Here is a 26,477-nt window from a genome sequence, read left to right as displayed (position 1 = left end):
TTTTGGCGATATTTAAATGATCTTATGTGTTGAATTCGAGTTTAGCTTGAGAACAGGACTGTCCATTTAATCAGCTCTTCCTCCTGTCCCATGACCACCAACAGAACATCTGACCTATTCGTTTGGCTCATAAAATTAAATGAGCTCTAAAAATGCCAGGTTTTTTCTTCTGGTGGAAGCAACAACAGACATATACATTAATATTTCCATGTCTTGGTTAAAATGCAGTGCTGTGGTTCTGTTTATCTCTGGAAGAAATTTCAAAATGTCAAATAGGTATAAAACTTGAAACATCACACACTTCCCCAGCAAACTGAAAATAGACAATAAGCCTTAGAATATACAAATGGATCAAAGTGTGCTTTTTCATTTCTAGGAATGAGTTAGTCCTTAAAGACCCCTTGTGACTATTGAGGATTTGTAATAGCATTAGTGTGTATTTCTTTCACAAAGCAGATTGCATTAAGTGCAAACGATATTTGTTGCAAGTATCTGTACTCTTGCCTGGGGTAGAGGTGATGGAGGTTACCTGTAGGGCAGGATCTTCCTGGCCTCAGAGAGCAGATTTTCCAGCTGGGGAAGACTAGACTTGCATCTGTTGTAACATACCAGGCTCTTGGGTACAAAGTGGCCCAGTAAAGACAATCAGCACCTAGAACTTCAACCAAGGAAGGAATGGATCGGCAGCATTTACAGAAGCTGGAAAAGGCTTTACGGAAGCAGAGACTGGAGTGGCATTCTGATTTTGGATGGATTGGGAGGAGAGGGCTATGGGAACCCTAGGCAAGAGAAACAATGCAAGGGAGATCCAGCAAGTACAGGAAATAAAGACCCAGCTAGAGTAAAGGGTTTGTGTTTGGTGATAGAAAAACTCAGCTCAGCCCATGGGACAAGGTTATGAGAAAACATGAAGGCTCAGAAGGAGGAATTTAGAGTGGATTCTGTGGTGTAGGCCAGGCAAACTCATTAGTCAACAGAGCCAAATATCAACAGTACGACAATTGAATTTTCTTTTGAGAGCCGAAAACCGACTTCTGCGCATGGGCCACGAAGTTTCAATCGCACTGTATGTGCGCGCCCGCATATGGTATTTTGTGGAAGAGCCACACTCAAGGGGCCAAAGAGCCGCATGTGGCTCACGAGCTGCAGTTTGCTGACCACTGGTGTAGGCCCTGGGAGCCATTGCAGGTTCCTGAGCAGAGGTGTGCCGCGATTTTTAAGAGAAAGTAAATTACTCATCTGCTTTGAAAAGTGGTGCTAACGAATCTATTGACTGTTTTGTTTATTGTTTTTGTGTCTCTTTATTTTTAAAAAATGTGTTTTTATTGATTTTTAGAGAGAGAGGGATAGAGAGATAAAATATATCGATGAGGGAGGGTTATCATTGATTGGCTGCCTCCTACATGCCCCCTTCTGGTGATTGAGCCCACAACCTGAGCATGTGCCCTCACCAGGAATCGAACCAGTGACCTCTTGGTGCCTGGGCCGATGCTCAACCATTGAGCCACACTGGCCAGGCTTTTTTTCTCCCTTTAGATACTCGGTCTCTTCATGTGATATTTACTGCTCATGTCTACTTCAGTGTGGCATTTTCTCACATCCATCCCTCCTGTACTTCCATTTTCTGATGGCTGTGTGAGGGCAGAATGAAGGGTGGGTGGGGTGGAATATTCACCTGGAATGTGGGACCACCTGGTGCTGGGGAGACCAGAGAAGCAGGAACCACGTGACTCCTGGTCCTCTGACCTCTACTGCACTTGGCAGAAACGCAGTTTCTCTGATGTGACATGTCGCTGCTCTCCCCTCGGGGCGAGCAGGATTGACAGGCAGCGATGCTGGTCCCATTGAACTGGACCTGGAACGTGTCCTTGTGGAGTGCTGGTGCAGACACAGCCCTGAGCAGCAGCACTGGTCACCTCCGTGCGCAGGATGCATCTTACGCCGCGTTTACCCATTGCTCTCCAACTGTACGTCACCCAAATGTGTTCTTTCACAGTCTGACTTGAGATATATCTTAAGACAGGCTTCCAAGAAAGATGTTCCTTCACACTATCATTTTCTCTCCCATAACTCTACACAGTTAAGATCACTATGGCCTTTTGTAACTTTTAAAAGGGGAGACTATAGTGGGAAGAAAAGAAAGCATTTTAATTTTGGGATGTCTCCAAAGCCATTCATTAATTTTGGAAAAGTAAAATGCACTTAACCTGATGGAATATTTATAAAAATTGGAAGCTCACTGTCAACTAAATCTCATTTATTTAATCTAGTATTAGACTGCCTTTTTTTGTTAACCAGATGGAAAACATTAGCAGTAATAGTGAACAAACATATCCCGGCTCCCAGCGGTCATTTTTAACCACCATTAACAATCTGGTTTTTACAGATTAGTAATATGCAAAAGGCAGTGGTCCAGATACACAAAAGGCAGCTGAGGCATCTGTGCTCCTTACTTACTAGCATTGAACTATTTTTAAAAACCCTTTGTATGTGAAACATTCGATCTAAGCTCAAAATTGGCAGATTTTACCCAGAAGTTGGAATAGAGTATCTCTTTGAAATAGACACTGATGTCAACTATTAATAAACCCAAAGCTGATGAAAAGAAAAGCTTATTATTAATGTCATCAGTAGATTTGCCTGTGGTTAATATACTTTCCATTTACTAGCCATTTGTTTAATGGTTTCATACCTATATAAGCCTCCTAATTGTGAAGTGGAAAAGAAGTGCACTTTAACACGTCATATTTTAACTTTTAAATTTAATGATCTCATTGAAATGTAATACAGAATAAACAGCTCACAAAATCCACTATTGGAGCAAAAAGAATCTGGTGTCAAATGTGAAAAGGACTTGGCTTCTAGAGTTGCCTGTTCAGAAACAAACTATCTCATTTAAACTGCCCGTTGAGTGTTGCAGGGTTTTGTTATGCCCTGTGAATGGATGCAGAGGTCTGTGCATTCTTGTTCCTCCTCTTGTTCAGACTCAAGATTGTCTGAGTATGAACCGTCTATGTTTGACCAGAGCAAACATCGTCAAAACTGCACATATTATGCATTTATCTTCCTTTCAAAATACCGTTATAGCTGGTTTACGTATTTGTGATTTGCTATCCACCTTCATGTTACTCTTGTTTTAGATACTAGTATTTTATAGGAATTACATTGAGGTCTATTTTTAGAATGCTTCACAGATATTTTCTCATATTTTATTTTATTTTATTTTAAATATATTTTATTGATTTTTAACAGAGAGGAAGGGAGAGGGATAGAGAGCCAGAAACATCAATGAGAGAGAAACATCGATCAGCTGCCTCCTGCACACCCCCCACTGGGGATGTGCCCGCAACCAAGGTACATGCCCTTGACCCGAATCGAACCCGGGACCCTTGAGTCCACAAGCCGACGCTCTATCCACTGAGCCAAACCGGTTTCGGCTCATATTTTATTATATGGAGAAGAAAGCCAAAGTTTGAACATTCAGAAGCCTATAGAGTAAGGTGACCAGATCGTCCCGCTTTTGGCGGGACAAAACCGATTTTTAACAATTTGTCCCACGTCCCACGGCGTTTTTAAAAAGTCCCTATAAAGAATCTTTCCAAAAATAGGGACTTTTTTAAAACACCGTGGGACGCGGGACAAATTGTTAAAAATCGGTTTTGTCCTGCCAAAAGCGGGACGATCTGGTCACCTTACTATAGAGAGAAGTCATGTCGAAGATGAGAGTGGGAATAAGATTGTGCAAGTATGCTCTAGCTACTAGAGAAAATGCCTGCGTTAAGGAACTCATGGCTGCCAACAATATTCTTGTCCTACTGATGGGGAGCAGGAAGCACCTTCTCATAACTATGTACATGTGTAGGAATAGTTGCATAGATTATATTTACACATATGTATTTATATACACACACCTATACACATACACACATACTCCCAACAGTCTTCAGGTGGACTGCAGAACCGCCATTTATAAGATCCTGCTAAGGATTTTCCTGTCTGTCCTGGTACTGACCTGTCTCCCTGCCACTTTGGGGAGAAATTCTGTCTCCCTCCTTGTAGGAATCGTTACCTTGGCAGTGAAATCTCCCAGTATTCCTACAAGTGCCCAGGGCCATTCCATTCCATTTCTTGCTGAGGCAGGGAAATGAATAAATAGTGAGGAGAGAATTGAAATGATGCATTCTAGCCCGGGTTTTCATTTAGAATTTACAACCTCCTGAGGTTCCTTTCAGTGACAACTGAAAACAATTTATTGAATATCTGATACATGTGCAGCACTGTGCTAGGCACTGGCCATGCAGATAAGACAGAGCCCCACCTCCAAGTAGCACGCCACCTAATGGGTGAGGTAGGCAAGTAAGCAAACAGCTCCAGGAACACAGAGGGGGCTGACTAGGGGGACAAGAACCCATGAAACCTCAGAGTACTTTTGTCTGTACTGCCGCACCTCTTAGGAAAGCGTGTTACATTTTATGGATAGTTGCCAGTAGCCCGTTGAAATTTGAAAACAAAAAAATTCTGGTTAGCTGAATGATTGGATTTCTTTGGTTGATTTATAATTCTGGATTGTATAGACTGAATGTATGAGTGTAGATAAATACATTTTCTTTATCTTGCCCTCATTCTGGTTAGCACTTAAGCAAAATAGGTAAGAAAAGCAATCTAACCTTTACCCACAATATCGTCTTTATTGGTTAAAGGCAAGTAGTTAAGAAATTATCAGCACGCATGTGAATATTACAAAGTAATATAAGATAACTAGTCTCTGTTTTAGGTTGATTTTTTTAAAAAGCCTATCACTTATTAGGAAATTGTTCCAGGCTTGTAAATTCTCTCTCAAGGACAACTGAAGCCTCCTCCCATTCCTTTTTCACTGTCCCAAACTTCGGTGGCTCCAGATGGCAGGAGTCTTGAGCTTCCACGGTTTGGGGGGCCTTCCAATAGTCAGCAGACTTCTTCACTTCTGAAGCGGGGGGGGGGGCGGGCGGGGACTCTGATCAGCCTTCTTCCAGAAATGTGGATGCTCAACCGCCTCTCTTGCCCTTTCTAACAATTACCTTCGTTGTAAAGGAGATAGTACTGGGGCGGGAGAGGGGCTAACTTCAGGAATCTACTTTCAACGGAGCTGCCATCACAGGCTACATAGGCTGTGCCCTCATTTTCTCTAGCTCCCCCCATGCTTCTGGGGGACTGAACATGAGCAAATGAGGACATTTGGTTCTGAGGACTTCCAGTTTCAAGTTATAGTAAATAATAAGCTCTTTCGTAGCTATTGAAACAAAATGAAGAGAAAAACGTTCAGAAAATAGCCCACACAAAACTAATATTTTCCCCACCCCCACCCCTTTTTTTTTTTAAGGTGAACACACTCAAGAAACAAATTCACCTCATTCACTCAAAAAGGATGTAGAAAATATGGGGAAAGGTAAAGAAAAGTTTTAATTCTGTGGAACTCTTCGCTTTAAAAGACTTATAGAGATAGTAGGAGGATATTTCTGTTCTATGCCGTATTTTAAGCTTGACAAGCAACATATGAATAATATATGGACCATTGGGTGGATATAATTGAGATTAATGCATACATATCAATCAATACATGACACTGTAATATAATACTTTAAAATAATATATTACATTGATTTATATTCATGGATTTCTGCACAAATCTATCCTATGTCTATGCAACACTTTTTAAACTGGTAAAATATTTCGTCTTCTAATAATAAATTGCCATATATAACAGTTCTCTGGAGAGTTATTTATAAAGATTAGTAAAATGACTCTTCCTTTTTTCTTTATTAGAAGAACTTCAGAAGGTTTTATTTGAACAAATAGATTTACGGAGACGACTGGAACAAGAATTCCAAGTGTTAAAAGGAAATACATCTTTCCCAGTATTCAGTAAGAAATCACTTTTATTTCATTGCATTATGAAATTTGATGACATTCCTATTATTAGGCTAAAGAATATGCTTCTGAGGATTAAGTGACTGTGTAAAGTGCTGCTCAGTCTTCCTGTGATCTCCATGTAAATATTAGGAAATTTTAGTCTCTTATTTATGCTTTGAATCAGCTCACAGATGAAATTTCATAGAAGAACCTTTGGTATTTATTGCAGCGGTGTATATGTATCTGTATGTATGTATAGTGTATATTTAAAATATGTATGCAAATGTACCATTAAATGTATAGATGTGTTTAAATATTCAGAAATGTTTAGGCTGTATTTATTTTTAAAATATATTTTTATTGATTTCAGAGAGGAAGGGGAAGGGAGAGAGAGATAGAAACATCAATGATGAGAGAGAATCATTGATCAGCTGCCTCCTGTATGTCCCACACTGGGCATGTGCCCTGACTGGGATTTGAACTGTGACCTCCTGGTTCATAGGTCAACACTCAGCCAATGAGCCACACTAGCTGGGCTAGGCTGTATATTTTTTAAAATAATTACTAAGATATTTTTATTCCCTGAGATAGAAAAAACAAAAGAAGAATTAATTTGTATTCTCAGATTGTGCTGGCTAGAGAGCTGCTTGGTGCTTGAAATATATGAAGATTTAAAATTTATCATTTTAGTGTATATATGCTTGTTTTATTAATTGAAATTTGTATAATTTTAGTAGTTTTGGGTTCTCCATCCATATTTAATGTTAAAGTTCCACTTCAACTTCAATGGCAGGAGATATTTTAGTGTAAAAGCTATTGGTTGTACTGCCAGAATCCTGGAATTTCAGGCTTTCTAAAATCGACCAGCCCCAATCTGGGTCACATTTGGACAAATACATTAACAGTCGTATTTTTTTCAAGCTTTTGGAGTTTTACTTACTCATAGTCCTCTCTCCAGAGAAAGTGGGAAATAAAATAGTATGTGAACATATATTTTAAATTATGTAAATTTATATTAATTTTTCTGAGATACATTTTTACAATGTCAGCATGTTCCTTGTTTATTAATCTGGGCATCACAAAACATATATTGGCAATTCCTGTGCTAGAGACCTAGACCAGCATGTGGAAGAAGATTTTCCAGCAATTGTGACTATTTTAATAATATCAGCAGGAAGGTCTGCGTTCACCAGGGCCTCTCCCATGTACTCGTCAGCACAATTGAAAGTCGTGTCTTCTCGGGTAGCAGTTTTGAATGGGGCTAGATTCCTCCTGGTAACATGTCAAATTGAGTTCCACCAGAACACTTAGCGCAGTAAAAGCAAGAGGACGCATGAAGGAAGAGAGCTCTGACCGCAGGAGTAACAGGGTCTGCCAAGTGTGTGATCTCTTAGTGCCCTGGAGGGAGGCATGGAGTTCACAGTACACCCCGTATTTTGAACTTGGAGAAAGCCTGCTGAGGCTTAAAATAAGATCGACTGGAGAAGGATGGTCAACAGCCTTTGATATTGTATTAGGAACATCATGACATTTGGAGCTTCGAGAAAAAGAGAAATGTATTAAAAATATCTTTGAAACCTCAAAAAGCAGATGCTTCCAAAGGATCCAGGGTTCTCTAATTTCTAGAACTGTACCTTAAGAAAGACTGCAAGGTTCCTTGCAGAACTGAGCAAACATTGAATGATTAGTTTCCCCTATAAGCTGATGTTTATCTAATTGTCAAGTTTGCAGATCCCTGCTTTTAGATCCAGCAGAGCTGGCTGGAATCCCTAAAGTGTCTGTCCCCCTGCCTTCCTTGAAGCCAGTGTAGCCATGATTGATTCTATTAATAAAAGCTAATGAATCATTGGCACAAATTAATTTGTAATCATTTACAAGTTTTCTTTATTAACTGCTCTACTATATACAACATGTACATGTTTCCTTTTTTTTTTTTTTTTTAAGTTAGAATGTCATAGTACAACTGGCCAGTTTTGATTCAGGCCTGTCATTCGGCCTTTTGATCTGAATTAAAATGAATCCTCTGTGATTACCACACATACGAAACACTTCAATTAAACAACAACAAGAAATTTTTCCTCTTTTTTATCTGCAGCGTATTCCACTGACCAAGGAAGTGGTGTGTGTGTGCCCAAGTTTGAATAATGCGTGGTCTAGACACACCGCAAAGAGGCAGTTAATTTCACACCAGTGAAATAGCAAATGCACATTGTGTGCTGGTTAGCTCAACGTGAGAGGCCTTGAGGCTGGTGGATGGATTTAGATTCACTCAGATGGAAAGGGGAAAACGGAACTTCATAAAGCGTCTGTATCAGAAGGAAGCCTAGAGGAATCCTGGCCAGAGTTCTGCAGAGCTTTTTACTAGGAGGAGGACAGACACTCACAGTCACAACCCCTAAAACCCAGTTCACTTAGAACACGTGACTCAGCTAAGCTATCACACGTGACAAGTAGGAACCCAGGCTCAAAAATCGACCCGACCTGAGTTCAGCCATGCTGATTCCAAATAGGGGCTCTGCCACTTCCTGGTTGTAGGACCCTGGACCCTGTAAAATGGGGCCAATAATTCCTGTCTCGTAGGAAGGTGAGAGGGTAAATGGGAGGGTCCGTGAAGGGCTGTGCACGTGCCCGGTGCTCAGTAATGTCAGCTGTGATGACTAAGCAGGAGGAGGAAGAGATTATTAGCACTGAGCTCCAGAAAAGCAATTCTAGAATAAGTTTCTGAGTTTCTCTTGGGATTCTTGTTGTGGTTCTGAGGGTTAATGAGGACCAGGGGAATTAACAAAGGTGAGGATAAAGATTAGAGGAAGGAGGAAGAGGAGGAGGTGGTGGGAGACCAGGTGGAGGAAGAAGAGAAAGGGGAAGAGGAGGAGAAAGCATCTCTCTATTGGGAGGGGGGTCAGAAATAGAGAGGAGGAGGAACAAGCAAGTCTCTCACTTGCTGGGATGGGGAGGAAGACCGTGCTCAAGCAGCATGGCCAGGCCTGCATTTCAGAGCAGAGGAGCGCAGTGAGTAACCTTAGCGACTGAGTAACCTTAGGCTATCACCTAAGCCCTTTCAAGTGTAAAACAGTGCTACCACCTACCGCAGGGTTTTGCTGAAAGGAGTACTTGAGTGAAATATACAAAGTGTTGAGCACAGTTACTTCTCCGTGGTGATGTGCATTGTTGCGACCATAGTCCACTTTAAAGTTTGATATTTAGATGCTGCAGGGACTTGACAGTCAACCAGCTGATATGAGAAGTCAGAACTTCTTGAGATTACTTGGGCTGTAGTTATTGAGAGTGGGACAGGCAGTGAAACTTAGTTTGATACCAGACAATGCGTTCAGCTGACAAACCGGGTAAGACATGAGCAGGGAGGTAGAGCAGGCATTGTGAGGAGAGGTGGGAGAAATGTAATCTAGAATTGGGTGGCAATGTGGAATTGGGTGGAAATTGGAGGAAATGGGTGTGGAAGAGTTCACCCTTATCAAGGTCACTTTGAGATGACAATAGGACAGCTGGTCAAACATCCTGCAAAGACAGTTGCATTTAGTTGGACGGGAGTGCATGATTAGAGACCCCGTCCCCAACATGCCACCATTCTGTCTCCCCCCTAATGACGGGTCAGATCGTGTTTGCAGCTCTCAATCCCGAAGTCATTTTTGCCACCACATTGTGTCCACCTTCCCTAGCAAACTTGTCTATTCTTCCTTCCTTCTCCTTGACCAGTATAGATCAGAAGTCTCAATCGTTGTTTAAAAGCAATGGTAACAAAATGTAAACAAGTGTGTTAAACACAATTTAAAAAAATTAAACAATTTTAGATCATTTTTAAAATGTATTAAAACTACTCTGTCTGATACTATAATGATAGCTACATGTCATTACACATTTGTCCACAATTTTGCTGTGAGCCCGTAGCTTGATGAGTAGGCTCTACCCGGTAAACCATATGTAGTGTATGGGTTTTTCTATTTCTGGTCCCAGAAATGTAGGCTGGCTACTTTTTAGTATTGTTTGGAAAACGCTTTGGCTTTCCAATGGGCATGTTAACAGAGCACAGCCCTTGCCCCTGTGCTGACTGGCAGGCGGTGCTTCAGTGCTTTTTCTCTGCTCCCTCCTTTTATACTATGTTTCCAAAAATAGTTTTAAGTGATTCTCATTAGAGAAATTGGCCTAATGATTTTTTTTTAATCCTCAGTTAAACTGTGCCCCTTAACTCCCCAAGGGAATGAAAGCTTCTCCCGTAACCATTGCATGGCACCACATACTTACCTATAGAACAGTACCTTTCACATTAATTCAGGGGTGAAATTAGGGATTGGGTCTTTTAAAAAAATAAACTATAAAAGGCAAGACTATGGAAGCAATAAAAAGATCAGTGGTTGCTGAGAGTCGGTGGAGAAAAGGGATGAGTAGGCAGAACACAGAGGATTTCAGGGCAGTAAAACTACTGCCTGATACTATAATGATGGATCCATGTCATTATACATTTGTCCACATCCATGGAATGTACAACACCAAGAGTAAACCCTGATGTAGACTGGGGACTTAGGAGAATTATGACATGTCCATGTACGTTCATCCTTGATAACAAATGTACCACTCTGGTGAGTGATGTTGATAATTGGGGAGACTATGTATGTGTGGGGGTAGGGGTATATGGGAAATTTCTGTACCTTGCTCTTAACTTTGTTGTGGACCTAAAACTGTTTTGTAAAAAGTCTTTAAAAATAAATGATAGGTAGCTAGATTGATATGTGTTTGACGTTGGGGAAGGAAAGATAGATATGTGTTTGAGGTTGGAGAAGGAATTCACATAGTATAGAAAGGTAGAAGTCAGTAAAATAAAAGAACAATGCTGTTAATGTCTAAGTACCCAGCGTCTCGTGAGTAGTAAAGGATTTATTACCTTGAAAGACGTGGAAAGCCACCATAGATTTTTAAGCAGGAGAATGAGAGGGATTTGGAGAAGGGGCTGTAGGCCAGATGGTCACTGGGAAACTATTGCTTTGGGGGGTAACAATGGCAAAGAGAGGAGAGGATGGAGGTAGAATGTACAGGACTCACACACCAGTTGGCTGAAGAGGAGGGGAAAAGCTGATGACAGTGTTTTTGGTTCCTTTAAACTGCTGACCTTAGTATCCACCACAGATGCAATATGACACTGTGTTACTTTTTCATTTAAAGCAGAAAAAGGCAGTCGGCTAAGTCTACATTGTTTTTGAAAGACCACATCTAGAAAACGCAACAACATGATATATACATTGGAAGTCACTTTTTTTCCCCATAAGTGCAATTAAAAAATGATCAATATGTAGAATGGCAAAGATAGTTTGAATAACGACACTTCTCACATAGAGGCGGGGCCTGTAGAACCATACCAGGCCCAGGAAGGACCATAAAATAGGGCTGATACAGGGAGAAAAAGTGTGCAGGATGGCAGGCAGGCACTCTGTTTAGGAGTGAGACAGGCTGCAGTGAAGCCAGGCAGCCATATCTAATGGACCCGCATTTTATCACCCAGACGGCATTTTGTGTACAAAGGTCAACATTCCCTGTGATCTGAGGTGCTCCCGCTCCCTCCCTCTGAACTTCTGAAGGCAGTGGAAGCTTGAGGTACTAGCGACGTTCTCACGTGTGCAAAGGCTAGAAAACAGGACTGCCCAGACATTTCTGAGAGTGATAACGCGCAAGGGATTGTACTACATGGGTTGTGAGGGACTGTGAAATGTAAGATACAGACCTTACCCTCTCAGAGTTTACTGCCTATTCTGATTAAATTATAGAATCTTGAAAACATTCCTTCAAACAGCCATGTTATTTACTTTTGAAAAAAATAATATATATATATATAAAACTAGAGGCCCAATGCACGAAAGTCGTGCACAGGTAGGGTCCCTAGCGGTTGCCAGCTGCCGGTGAGGACCTTCCTTCATTCCGCACCGCCCCCTGATGGTCAGTGCACATCATAGCGAGCAATCGAACTCCCAGTTGGTCAAACTCCCCAGGGGGCACTTTGCATATTAGGCTTTTATATATTTAGATAGGGGAGGGATTTTCTATGGGGCTGTCAGTAATATTTTCACAAAATATGCTAAAAGTAGATTTTGCACTTTAATTCATTTCTGCCTCTATTTCTCTCTCCTACTAGATAATTTCCAGGACCAGATGAAAAGGGAACTAGCCTACCGAGAAGAAATGGTGCAACAGTTACAAATTGTAAGTTGCATTTCTACTTTAAAATAAAGGCAACTGGGTGGGCTTGTTTAGGAACCGTTCATGTTTTTGCTGTGAAAGCCTTTGGTCCACCCACTTCTCAGCTGGTTTACATGCTAATTACCGAGAGATTTACTTAGACACAGGATAAGCAGATGTGTCAGTATGCTTCCTGGGGATGTAACTACCTACCATGTGTTAATAGACAGATGTGTACATTGTCTCTGTGGGCGAACCTGAGGTACCTGCATCGTCTTCCACTGTGCAAACTTCCCAACCCAGTGCTGGGATGCGCCAGACACTCCGTGGAGGCCACTGTCTCCCATCTTCCTCCCCCTGCCCTTCACTCCCCAGACCTGGGCCAGGCTCTCCACAGTCAATAGAATGAAGTGTGAACACTGAACACTGTTAATCAATTAAATTCACTTGAAGGATAATGAGAAGGAAAGAATTATTTCCAAACAGAGTGTGTTACTCTAGCCTAAGCACCTCTAAAAGTGGACACTAAGATCTATTTCTAGGGAAACAGGAAGATGTCTGATAAATAAATGTAGTGGGTTTTCTTTTTGTTTTGTTTTTTTCCTTCTGAATTCCTCGCCCCTTGTCCTCCTGCAGATACATCTGGTATTATTCACTAGCACCTTTAAAGCAGTCTCCCTTGCCCGGCCAGGGTGACTCAGTGGTTGAGCACTGACCTATGAGCCAGGAGGTCACGGTTCAGCTCCTGATCAGGGCACATGCCCAGTTGCAGGCTCCATCCCCAGTGTGGAGCGTACAAAAGGCAGCCAATCAATGAGTCTCATCATTGATGTTTCTATCTCTCTCTTCCTCTCTGAAATATATATATTTTAAAAGGCAGTCTCCCCAGCTTCCTCCTTTTCATGAGTGGGATGGGAAATGATTTCTGCTCAGTATTTGTAAGATATTTGTAATCACCTGAGTAAAGATGTACACTGCTTCTCAGTATTATTCATAGCATGGTTATTATAATTTAGGTGGCTAGGCATTTCTGAGCTGGCCCATGTTATCCTTATACCATTTAAGCATGTGTCTTTGAATACCCACCTGTCTTGTCTGAAGAGACAGGTATCTAGCTCTCTGTCAGGACTATTTAAGAAGGATGGTTATTAACCTTTGCTTTCTTCATGGAAGGAGCCATGCTCGTGCTGGCAGTAGTTTTTAAAGCAACCGTGCTTCATGTTTCTCTCCCTTCTGGGCTCTGTTAAAAGTGCTGCTTGTCCGTCTTAACGCCTCCACTGAGGTTTTCCTTGATCTCAAAGTGCTGGTTCACAACTCTCAGTTCTGAAAACCACCACAACGTAAAGTGCCTCTTAAACAGGGTCTTTTTTCTTGTTCAGTTTCTGTGTGTGTTCGGTTTGTATGTTTGTTTGTTGCACTTAAATTCACTGGGAGCAAAAGGATTTTCTTTATCCCCCCCAGGGATTAAAATATACATATAGCTTTTCATAATAAGAAGTAGTAATTACTTACTGTGAATATACTTACTGTTTTCTTTGTCCAAAGGAAGAGTTTAAAAAATAGAATTGGAAATAGAGTGATATAAAATGTTAAGATCTTACTGGCTTTATTCAGGGCATTGTTTTCAGATTCTTAAAACAAAAATTGTCACACATCAAACCAAAAACTTCTGATTTCAGGGTGGTGGGTCTAGCAAAACGGGCATTAAGGAAGGAAATTATTTACTTCAGCGCCCCAGTTTAAGGCTAGTTATGTAACTTAAACGTCTTAATTTTCTTTGACATTTGGTTTCTTCAGTAAAAGAGGAAATGATATTGTATTCATGTAATAAACAGGCAGTATTGATAGAAGAAAAAAATGTCTCATGTCTTTTGAGATAGTTGGTACAAAGAAGATACAAATTGGTATTACTAAACATTTTTATTATTCTGTATTGAAAAATATTTTACCATAGGTATATATTTATCTAGACAAGTGTTATTAATTCACATTGTTCTAGGTAGTAAATTACTTCTTATTGTAAATTAAATTCTTTGGGAGAAGCTAGAATTTTTACTTCTCGGCCTGTAGGTGTAAGTCCTGAACTCCTCAAAGACATATCCAGGCTAACAACATAAAAATGGATGAAATAGACATGATTTGTCCCTCCTGTTTCTTCCTCTTCTTTAGTGTCTCCTACCATAAGATACCGAGAGCTTCTTGCTGCCTCCAGCACCCAGCACCTTGTGAAACACTTCTTGAATGAGTCACTACTCATGGACTCCCCCTGCCCCAATTCTGATATTCTCATATAGCAGTCCTCAATTCTTTTCCAGATTTCCCTGGTTTGGTCATGAGTTTCTCAAATGTTCTTTTGTGCTAAGTAACTACTACCAAAACTACAAAAGGAAGGTATAGTATTGAATTATAGGAAGCTTATATATTACTGTACTGTCCTTGTAACTAACAGACACAAGATTTAAGGTCTACAAACTTGAGTTTAAGACTCATCCCATAGAGTCCATTAAGAGTCAGTTCTCCCACCAAAGGGACCTGTTGGAAGGTCTAGCCTAGTGCCCAGATAGGGATGTAGTAAGGAGGAAGTGTGTAATAAACATGAAATGCCCATGCAAGTTATAAAACGCTATGCCAATATGAGTAACATCCCTTCTCAAAGTGGTACTTTCCTAGTGGAACTGTTTCAGCCTTGGTGGCTGGAGATATTTTTGTGCAGGAAGGACCTGTGTTCACGTTATGCCATCTGCTTTGGAACTGAGGCAGCAGACTCAAGTTTACTTGAACAGGAATTTAATCCCTTATTCAGCTTGTTTTATTTGCTAAAGTACCTGTGGGGAAATGCCTTTAGAAAATTATATCTAAACATTATCAAGAAGTTGCTAGGTATCATAATTATTGACTTGCCCAATATTTTAGTTGAATGACCTAACTCATCTGTAAATATGGTTACATACTTTGTTCCCCAAGAACCCGACTGTTTACTCAAAATTATTTTAATATTTAAAGTTTACGGAATATATATTACAGAATAGTCCTCTGCCTACAGAATAGGCATTTTTCCCTTTAGATGAGATAAAAAACCACTCTATCCTGCAATAATGGAGAATTCAAATATATTAAAATCCTCATATTTTGTAACGATTCCCATAGACCCACGATGTATTTATACTATGTCGTTACAGTGTTCTTATTCAAAAGATGATATCGAAAGCGTCTTGGGTGCCATTGCTGTAGAACGAAAACTTATGAATTTCTTTGGCTCCTGCATGTTTAGATTCTCCACTGACTGTAATTTCTGCACCAGTGCTTCCTTTTCCAGTTTGTTAAATGCAAGTTATGATGACTGTAGAGTCAAATGCTTGACTCTCCTTGTGCATTTTTCTCAGTGTCAGATTTAAAGCATGTGTATCTTTAACATTTATACATGACCACAAGCTAACTTTTAAAATAGCTTAAAATTAGAGGTTTACAGCACTTAACACCATTTGTGTTCAAGTCCCCTCTCCCCCACTCCTGTCCTGGGTTTTCAAGTGCTTAAAATGTTTCATTACTAAACCAGATTTATTTAGACAACCTAAGAAATATAGCCCTCTCACTATAAACCAAATACAAAAGTTACAGAATTTAGCAAGTTCATGAAGATATTACTGTTTAGTATAATATAGAGCCACAGATTTCTCACTCACAAGTAAACTGTGATTTTTAGGAAAAATGTGTTTCACTTTAAAAATAAAATGAATCACCCCTCAGGGTTAAGAAGAAAGTGAAGAAACTTCATAAACACATACATTGTTTTATGTCAAGTATATCTCAATTTTTTAAAAAGGTGAAGATATTTTACTCTAATAACCTTTGGATTAAGGTTTTCCTACGAACTGGAATATAATATAATTTACAATACAAGCTGAGATTATTATGATGCCTTCATAATCTTCTTATTTTTCATTGCTAATTTGGCAACAATTTTTTTAAGCAAGTGCATTTATATGTAAGCTACTACTATTTGTTGAAGGCATGGTCTGTTTTAGCCATAGTTCTTGAAGGACATGCTGCAGCAGAGAGCACAGGATAAATGACGACCCAGATTCACATCCTTGGAACTTGCTGGATTGCTAAAGAGGCGCCTAGATGGAGCAAATGCACTAGGCTTAAAGTGCCCTCTACTGTTTGTCCAGAATGCTGCAGTCACAGTTGCAAGCAGCCAGGGGTGGGAGGTCTCAAAGTTCGCCATTAAAAGCCTGGAGTAAATGTACCACAGCTTTTTTATTCACTGATCTTTTTTATTCACTGATGGGCACTTGGGCTGCTTCCAGGTCTTGGTTGCTGTAAATAACACTGCAATGAATATAGGGGTGCATGCCTTCTTTCGAATTAGTTTTTCAGATTTCTTAGGATATATTCCCCCAAGTAGAATTGCTGAGTGATAAGGCAGTTCCGTTTTTCATTTTTTGAGGTAACTCTATGCTACCTTCCACAATAGCTGCATCTATATGCATTCCCACCAACAGTGCACGAGGGTTCCCTTTTCTCCACATTCTCGCCAACACTTGTTTGTTGATTTGTTGATGATAGCCTTTCTGACAGGTGTGAGGTGATCTGGAGCATTATGCTAAGTGAAAGACAAGTAACTTAGGATTTTGCTTGTATGTGGACATATACTAACAACAAAATAAAGACAGAATCATAGATACAGAGAACAGACTGACTGACAGCTGTCAGAGGGAAGGGTGGTTTGAGGGCTAGGTAAAAAAGGTGAAGGGATTAAGCAAAAAACAAAACAAAAAAAAAACTCATAGGCAGTTTGGTGATTACCAGAGGGAACTGAGTGGGGATAAATGGTGATGGAAGGAGACTTGACTTGAAGTGGTGAACACACAATAATGTATACAATGATGTATTATAGCAGTGATTTTCAACCGTGTGCCGCAAGAGAATTTTTAAAATATGCAATTCCTGACTATTTAGTCAGGGGCACTGACCTCTCTTCCCTTAGATTGTCAAATAAAAAAATGATAACAGCCAACATGGCAATAGCTGTCCAGTGTGAATGAATCAAAATTATACCTATTTTTTGTCAGATTGACAAAACATATATACTGTAGTTTTGGTGTGCCACAGAATTTTAGTAATTAGTTTATGTGTGCCATGAGCTGAAAAAGGTTGAAAATGGCTGTGTTATAGAATTGTACACCTGGAACAAATATTTTTATTAACCAGTGTCACCCCAATAAATTCAATAAAAATAAAAAATGTTTTAAAGCCTCAAGTAAAATCGTGTTAGATCAGTAGGTCCATACTAATGTTACGATCATGTAGACTTGTGAAAAGCAGTTTGCAGCTTCCTGATGGTGGGAATGGCGCTTCCTTGCAGGAAGGGAGCAGTAGGTCTTCCTCGTTGCTGGAAAAATCGCTCCCCCTGTAGGAAAGGCACAGCCCTTCAGTGATCCCTCTTCCCTTGGAGATTCTCCCATGTTCATGAGCATGTGGACTTGCCCAGATTCCTATTGTCTCAACCCAGAGGACTTTGTATATATTTTGCATTTTTTTAAAAAGCAGGTCAGTTACTTTTTTTGCACTATATTTTCCAAAAAATACCTCTGGGCCAGTAGAGGATTTTGGTTTTGTGGCTATATATGAAACAAAAGGAGGTCCCTGTGCGTCAGAGGACTTGAGCAAGTCTGGGCTTCTGTAGAGTCTGCCTCAAGGTTCTCCAGCAGTCGACAGACTTGGGCTACAGCGGGACCTTTTCCAATTATTGATCTATTGCTATGCAACTTGACAATGCCATTACTTGTTCCTTGGTTATATAGCCTCTTCTCGTCTTTCTCCTTTCAAGATGTTGACCCACCTGAATGTCTGAGCTTAGGCTAACTCTCTCTTGGCACAAACTAAGAAGTTTATCTCTTTTGGAAAGCTCTCCATACTTTTGACAGACTAGAATCAACTAGGTAATTTAGAAGTTACATAATAACTTTAAGGGTTTTTTGGTCCATGCCAGTCTTGGTGACGTTTAAGCTGGTCAAGATGAAAAGAAGGCTTTTGTAAGTTCTGTTACAGGAACTTTATGTGGAATAATTAACTTAAGTGGAGCCCCTAGGATCCCGAGCTCCCATGCTTGGAGTATTTGCTGAGGTCTCTGTAAATCCAATATTGCATTTCATGGAATCTTAAGTATTGTCAATTGTAAGAGGCAACATTATTTGATGGATCACAAGAAAAGAAGCTTTCGACTCTTGTTCTAAGACACCATCAATTATAAAAACCCCATTTTAGAGATGTTAAAATGTGAGGGGGGAAAGTGTATTGATAGAATCAATGAAATAAGGTAGCTCTCATTAACAACTGGGCCATGTTCTAATATATTGTTTATTTATCATTCATGATTCAGGACTTAGAGTAAAAAGACATGATTTTTAGCTTGAAACCTTTTGCTTTATATCTTGTTTTTGTTTGGCTTTTATTTCATCTTGTTTTAATTGGGGTGGGGGGGAATGCAACAGTCAATGTTTGATTGGAGATAATTCCTGACACAGGTTTAAATTCCAACCTGGAGATTTGGGATCAAATGTTCTCACTTGGAAATGTCCTCTCTGTCCTGAGTCCTTTGTTCCTTCTCAGGTTTCCATCTTAATGAAATGCTACATTGTTGTCTCTGAAAAAAAGGAAAGGAGGGAGGGAGGGAGGAAGGGAGGGAGGGAGGGAGGGAGGGAGGGAGGGAGGGAGGGAGGGAAAAGGAAAGGAAAGGAAATAATTCTGACTTAGATCTAAAAGTAGTGTCCTTCAGGCAGTTTTCTTTGGGGTAGGATGAGTAGTCTACTGGCTTTGATGAGATAGCCCAGGGTGATGTTGACTTATCTATACAAGAAGTACCTGGCACAGAGCAGATGCTCACTAAATCTTTAACAGTATCTAATCTTGATGTTGAGGACTCTTGCTAATTGAGAGGGGCACAAATATATTCTATCGCGTAATTCCTTGTACCCCAAGGTTTGCATCATTTCTACTTGTTATCCTAAATAACAGACTTCCTTTCAAGTCTCTGTTCTTTCATGCATCTAGAGAGAGGTGATCCATGTGCTTTGGCATATGGCAGCATGCACCACAATGGAAAACTAAGATTCAGTGTGTCTGTGTTAATAGCAGGTGTAGCATGACCTAGAGTGAAAAGAAGAGGTAACTAGAGTAGGTCCCCATGTAACTGTTCTTGTCATGGGTATCTAGCTGATCTCAGCTCACGTCCTAAAATGCGAGATTAGGACACTGAACTTTTTATGGTACTATATGAATCATTAATTTCAATGCTGCTATCCATGCCCTTTATCAGATATGCACCTATCAGATACATCCATGTTGTGGTTGCGTATAAAAATAGTGATATGGTTATTTTAATCTTGTTTTCCATTGAAAAGACTGTTTGATTCAACTAACCAGTTATTACAGCAAAATGGTCCAGCTAATCTTAGTCACTAATGTGATTGTACATTTGTAGCTCCTTCCATTAATAAAGGTTCTTATTTATGGACTGGTATATCAGGAGAGCAAAACATAAATATGCTGGGAATGAGGAGAATATAGATATAAGTATTAAAAAACATTGCCTAATTGAATGACAATAATTTTATTTCCCTTATTGCTTTTACATAATAGCCATATTTCATGTGACATTCTAGAAGGCTGAGTAGTTATTTCTTTAAGTGTAAAAGATTCGAATCCTTAGAGTTCTGCATTAAGCTTTATAATGATGATGGTAAGTAACATAATGATAGAATACCTTAACTGGGGTTAGTGCAGAGGCAAATCTAAATAATATATGTCTTCCGATTTCAACCATTTGAATTTTCTAATGAAAAGTGGCATATCAAATGTGATAGGCTTTCATTCAATGCCCCAGAGGTGACAAGTACTTTCAAGTTTATCCAGGTAGAATTCTCAAGGGTCATATTTTCCATTCAGTGCAATTATTTCTGATGCTTCTTAGTAGTTATTGGGAAATTACCAGAGTTGTCATTTGTTTAGTTAGTTAATCTTACTTGTGATTTATAATGATAGTATTATTTCATTACTCCAATTAAATGAAAGATTACATTGAACTAGTTTGTAATCACATTCTTGTTTTGTGACCTTGGACATACAGTACATGATAACATCACTTTGTTTTTGTACCTAAATAAAAAATAAGAACACCATATTATTGAATGCAAAATCTTGAAAACTTCTGTGAGTGACATACCACGTAGTAGCCTCAGAGACGAGCTATAGCAACAGCCCAGTGTGCTCACCTGTCCTGTCCTAGTCGTGCTTTTTAACAGGCCTTAGGAATGTGATGCCCCAAAGCTCCATACTGCCTAGCTGATAGAGAACTTTCCTCCTCAGGGAAGACCCACTGGCATTCGAATTGTTAGGCATGACCAACGGTCTCCATTGCACATCTGTCTACAAATTTAGCTCACCTGCAGAGTTTTGCTTGTTTTTATCTTACAGATCCCCTATGCAGCAAGCTTGATCAGGAAAGAAAAGCTTGGTGCCCATCTCAGCAAAAGTTAAACGGTGAGTTCACCGGAGGAAAGAGATTTTCCTGAACCTACCTGATTGTATTGCTCAGCCAGGTTCTTTATTGATGCCTTTGAAATAGCCTAACAGGTTGGTAAAGCTGTATCCTGTGTTTAAGCCAGTACACTGATGAACTTCATTATATCTGGGCATGAGACTTCCTAAATGAATGGCTAAGTGGGTCTTATAAATTCTGTGGAAATTTTACAAAATGAAAGAAGTTCTCTATTCAGTCCGCGGGAACCATCTTCATGCTGTTTGGAGGTTTTCTGCTGTTTCTGGTTCTACCCGACACCCTGATCACTGCCCCTCGAGAGGACACTGGAGTGTCAGCAGTCATGCTTAGTGTCTCATCTTCTCAGACTCCCTCTTGCTTCCGAAAAGTCTTCCTTGACTCTGACTTTGAGTGAATTACCGATAGGGGGTGAGGTGACCACTGTAGACCGGTGAGAGCTTCTGCTTCATTCTTCCCCTAAACCCATAATAGTTTCTCTTTAGCTGAAGCCAAGTTCAAGGTTGCATCCGCAGCAACAATTTGAAAGACAAATATTCTGGGCTCCGGAGGGAAAGAGCACAGTGAAAATTCAGTGACTATTCGGAATATAACTAAACATTTCAAAGGCAAGTTTTTTTATTATTATAGAAGACGACGTATAGTTATTAGAATTGAAGGGATGCAAAAACTAGGATTTTGTTTTTCCTGCACCAATATGTTAGGATGACTTAACAACTGGAATTGCTAAATCAGAAAAGTAAGTAACAAAATGATAGAGTACCTCAGATGTCAGAGGTAGCTTTTGTAAATGTTCATGGCCAACTAGGATTGTGATCATTTGTCAAGTTTGGCCATTCCCATCAGAATGGTTCTTCCCACTTCTTCCCTCTGGAACATATTTTCAACTCAATGGAATTTATTGGCAAAAATAATTCCGATCATACAATACAGGCTCATCGTTTTTTTTTTTTCTTTCTTTCATGCATATCAAAAGCATCCTCTACTATGGGCAAATGACAGTCCCACTTCTTGCCATCACTTATATTTGTGGTAATCTTTAGTATTTGTCTTAATTATGTCACATTTCATTTGGAGCTCAAAACTCTTCCCAAGACATACTCTCACTCAAGAACTTTCTCTTTATTTTACGCACAGGGAACTGAGGTACAGTGAAGAGATGTGATCTTTTAGGTCTGTGTTGCAAAGCCAGGACTCCTGACTTTAGATCCAGTGCCTACTTTCTTCTAATGTATGCATTTCCTGTCTTCTGTCAGCAGATATTTCTGCAACAGAGATGGTCAAATAATTAGTTATTTTGTTTTCATCTCCATGAAGTCATACACTAATGGTCCTGTAAGTTTGACTTCATTCTTTAGATTCAAGTATTTTTCTTAAATCTGAAGTTGACTTTGGGCAATTTTGCATTACAGTACACAGGTTTGCACCAGCAGTGTGAAATGAATAATTTTAGAACATTCAAACTCCAGTAAATCTTAACCCAGAATATCAAGGAAAACAAGGCATGAATCATCCAAATTAATGCTGATAAACCCAAAGTGTCAAAGTAATTGTCTTTCAAATCAAAGAGAATATATTAGGATGTTTTTGTTAGTAACCTTTTATGGAAGTAGAACGGATTCAGAAAAGTCTACAAATGATAAAGTCATGCAAGTTATACAATACATGTGTCTGGCTTCTTTTACTCCATGTTTGTGAGATTCGTCCATTAGAATGTAGTTTGATTTATACTTAGGAACTTCAATAAACTCTCTTTTTACTCCTTCCACTTCCCCAACTCATCTTCCTTGCTTGTCAGACCTGAGCTGCTCTTACACCTACAAAATGAAGATTCACTGCCCAGAAACCACGCCTCTGAGGGTGACAAAGCATCCAGCTAGGTGGAAAAAGAGATTGATTTGTGTTTAGTAACTAATGCTTCCTTCATGCTGATTTTGTTTCCATCCTTGCAGACAACAGGGATTTCTCTAAGTAGACCCTGGTGCTTTCAGAAGATTAGTGGTTACTTAAATGCTGAGCTAAATCAGCCAAGCAGAGAATCACGACCATATTGTTAGAGGCAGTATTTGATTCTCAACATGCCAAGCCTGCAAGGAATTACCCCAAGAGAGATTACAAAATAAAAATCATTACACTGAGGGAGAGAGACAAATTCTGTCTTGCTGAGTGACCGCAGGTTTCCAAATTAGGGACTGATGCATTAATGTCTTATGCAAGAGTGACCCTTAAGGTAGTGTGCTGTGTTCTTGCCACCCAGTGGATTCCAATATGACTATTAAGCGGAGGAAGCTTTTCAAAACCACAGGCAATCCACTTAATAAGCCGAGCAAGTACTGCCACATATCACTGCTCTACAAATCTTTTTTTGCACTACATTAGGACATAAGAAATTCCATGTTGAGTCCACCCTGATTATTTACTGTGTAATCCCATTTAAAAAGCCAAATTGTTGTTCTTAACAATACCAATCTCAAATTGTAGGTATATACACTGAATACTCTTACCTTTCCCTTGATAACTCCTTAAAGATCCATTACCCATGGATTTATCTAAGCCTTTCTTCAACCAAGGTATAGTCCCCTTTGGAGCAATGAATTCTATTTGTTTAGCTACCAGCTGTGTAAAATGCAGTTTATTTTGTTTATCTTCAAACTACCTCCTAAAACAAGCCCTACTAGGTTAGACATTCTATTGCTCTGCATATCTGTTTCATTGTGAGCTCGTGAGTACAATGGAAACGATTTGAAAAACATTTCAAAATTTTGTGTGTATTAGTCTTTCATCTGGGATTGCTTTTAACACCAGAATTATTCCTGACAGTCTTTCTTACCTTGGTTGTTTCTGTCCTGCACAGACACCCCAGTGTAATCTATGTAAAATCACCCCAAATAAAAATGCCATGTCAACACTGATTTAATTATTACTCTACATTTTTTTTCTTCCAAGCATTATTTAACATCATGTACCTGGTTGAAACAGCCATGTATTTCACAGAGAAGTCAATCATTTGATATAAGTGGAAAGTGCATCACAGGAAATGGCTCATTCATAGTCACACAGAAACTCATTGACCAAGCTGGAAATAATAATAACTACCATTTATTGAGCACTAATTATGCCAGGTAGCAGACAGATTCTTTGCCACACTATCTTTTTTGGTCCTTGGAACTCCATAAAGTAGATCCTATTGTTATCCCTATTTCATGCATGAGAACACTGAGGCTCACTCAGTGAGGTCACTTAGCTATAAGTAAAAAAGCCAGGATTGAATCCAAGTCAGAAGTGACTCTAAAGCCACTTCTCTGTCTTACTAAATAATTGGGCTGGTTTTGAGAAGTTCTAGCTTCTAAATCTGATACTACTTCCCAGTGTTATCTTGAGTAATATCATTTGATCTCTTTGCATCTCACATTCATCTATAAAATGTGGTAGCCAAACCCTATCAAAGTCTTTGCTAGCTCTAAAATTGTGACTCTTGCATACAAATCTATCACATTCTCTCTCCTTTCCTGCTCAAGATCATGTACAACACTCAAGGGCATGACCCACCTCCATTTGCCTTATGTCTGCATTGTCTCCATCACTAATCACTACTTTGCATCCTTCCGGAGAGTTTGAAAGTAGGATTTTCCCCCTATGCTAACAATATCTATCTCTTTGGTCAATTCTTGTTATTTTATTTTACTTCTCGAATAATTATTACAAAAATCACAACAAAGGAAAGGTCTTAAAAGGATGTTGCAGGATTGCAATTGAACTTACTGTATCTTCTTTTTGTAGAGATCGAAGATGGGCGGGGGGGGGCGGGCAGAATGGCATATTCATTTCTCTCATCTGTAGTCAGACATAAGAGGACCAAGCTTTTTCAAGAGTCTCCATTGATAAGGCCAGTGTGCTCCCACTGTTCAAAGCATGTTGTCAATTATCCTACTTAATCTTCAAAACAACCCACTGAGAGAAGTGCTACTACTTTATCCATCCCACAGCTGAGAAAACTGAGATGCAGAGAGAAGAGTAAGCTGTCTGTGGTCCCACTCCTAGCAAGTAGCAGGATTTGAGCCAGGCTGCCCTGCTCTGAAGCCCACACTTCATCTGCTCTCCTCTGATTTCTAGCCTGAAATTGTGGCCTAATTCACCTTTTCTAGTATTAGTTACTAAAATCCAGTTCATGACCAATCCAGTGGTTTCACTGATGCTGAATCACACAACTTTCAGGGATACTTCTACAGTTGCCCTAACAGCCCAGGGCAGGAAAAATAGATGTAATTGTAACTTGGGCCATCCAGCCAAGGCCCGCAGAGCCCCAGAGCATGAAGCTGTCACTTTCACCACAGGCTGTCTTAATGTTTGCCCAACAACAAATGAGAGCTTCTAGATTCCAACACAATGGCTTTAAGTCAAGAAGGCATCGCGAACCATCACACTCTGATTTGGTAATTCTAGTTTGGCTCAGTGTTAACGGAGATGCAAGTAAACGTAAAAAAAGATGATTTCATGATCACTGTTAAAAAGTTTTTGTCCAAACTGTACTAAAAATGTCTTCTCTTAAGGATATACCAAATATTACTTGAAATGTTTTTAAATAATCTGATTGCATCACGCTGAAGTTGTCATCCCGTGCTTTCTGTCTTATCCCAGGTGCACAGAACCCCTTACTCTTGTTCTCTTGTAAGATACAGCCTGCCACTGAGCACTTCCGACCCACATAAAGACTGCGATTGAAAGGGCTTGGGAATCAAATAAGAAAGTCAGGTTCAGGAGAACCCAAGGACAAGTGACCTCAAAGCCGCATGGACAACCATGTAAAATAGACTGTGGCGGCCGTTCGTTAGTGGGGGGAGGGGGAGCCAACCAGAGCCGTCCATGCTTGTCACATCTTTTTGTGGAACCAAAGTTTGAGTCTTTGTGTTTTTAAAGGCCAACTGAACCCAGAGCGTTGGGAGTGCTGTTAGCCAACCAGGGTGGGAAATTCATGGACGGTCCCAAGTGAGCTCCGTGTTGCACACGTGGAGAGGGCAGCTCTAAAAACTGTCTGTAACTTTTGAAGAAGTGATTCTTTGTGGAAAGAAAACACAAAACCTGTCCTTGGAGTGGGGATCACGTTTCGACAGCGAGGATGGCATCAGCCGTGTAAACTGCTTTTCATGGCAAACTGGACAGACCTTCACGTGGCCCCTTCCTCTCCGGTACTTTGCCTGCTGTATGAATGAAGATTGTATTCCTCTGGAGATATTTTACAGTTTAATATTGAGTGTAATTAAGAATATAATCATGTTATCAAAAATGGTATTTAACTCTGTTGTAGTTTCTTTAACATTCATGTGGATAAAAAAGTCTATAATAAAAAAACACTATGAAATAATAGTTGTGTTCATGTAGTCAAATGCACGTTTGCTTGGGGTCAACTAATAGAAACTAATACTTTTTAGAATTATTTTGGCATTAAATATTTGAATAAATTATTTTTGAAAACAGAATTCCTTCCAAAATGATTATTAAAATCTAGATTAGCCTTTGGCCATTGTTTGCAGCTAGGGCCCTCCCATCACATTTAGGACCCTGATCTGGGTAAAGGAATGTTCTAAACTCCTGCTAGGTCTTCCGACATGTTGGCGATGGAGTTCATATTGTGCCTTCCTCCTTATTGTGATGTTGAGTCCAAGTCCATGAGATCAATCTATGCCAAAAATCCTGCCTTTCAGAGAAACAGAAGGGCCCAAATGATGACTCCTTTGCGGCCAGGATTGTTCAGGTGGTGCTGGGCTGCACAGCGTCTACTGTGGATGACCTTCTACACTGAGGTTGCCAAGGACCATCCTAACCAAAGAGGCATCTCACCAATGGC

General features: G+C 39.8%; 1 protein-coding gene across 1 annotated transcript in view; it reads left to right on the top strand.

The window, feature by feature from the left end:
• The window catches only part of SKOR2 (SKI family transcriptional corepressor 2), a 37,656-nt gene extending 12,351 nt beyond the window's left edge, over window positions 1-25,305 (top strand). Inside the window, exons 4-8 of the mRNA XM_054724173.1 lie at window positions 5,360-5,425; window positions 5,803-5,901; window positions 12,029-12,096; window positions 20,551-20,616; window positions 25,271-25,305. Coding sequence (XP_054580148.1) covers window positions 5,360-5,425; window positions 5,803-5,901; window positions 12,029-12,096; window positions 20,551-20,613 — 296 coding nt within the window. The 3' untranslated portion in view covers window positions 20,614-20,616; window positions 25,271-25,305. The remainder of the gene's footprint in view (window positions 1-5,359; window positions 5,426-5,802; window positions 5,902-12,028; window positions 12,097-20,550; window positions 20,617-25,270) is intronic.
• Window positions 25,306-26,477: the final 1,172 nt, after the last annotated feature.

Source organism: Eptesicus fuscus, chromosome 12 (assembly GCF_027574615.1).
Source record: "Eptesicus fuscus isolate TK198812 chromosome 12, DD_ASM_mEF_20220401, whole genome shotgun sequence".
NCBI classification, from domain to species: Eukaryota; Metazoa; Chordata; class Mammalia; order Chiroptera; family Vespertilionidae; genus Eptesicus; species Eptesicus fuscus.
Note: the sequence above shows the minus strand (reverse complement) of the source record. Positions and strands in the feature narration are given on the sequence as shown.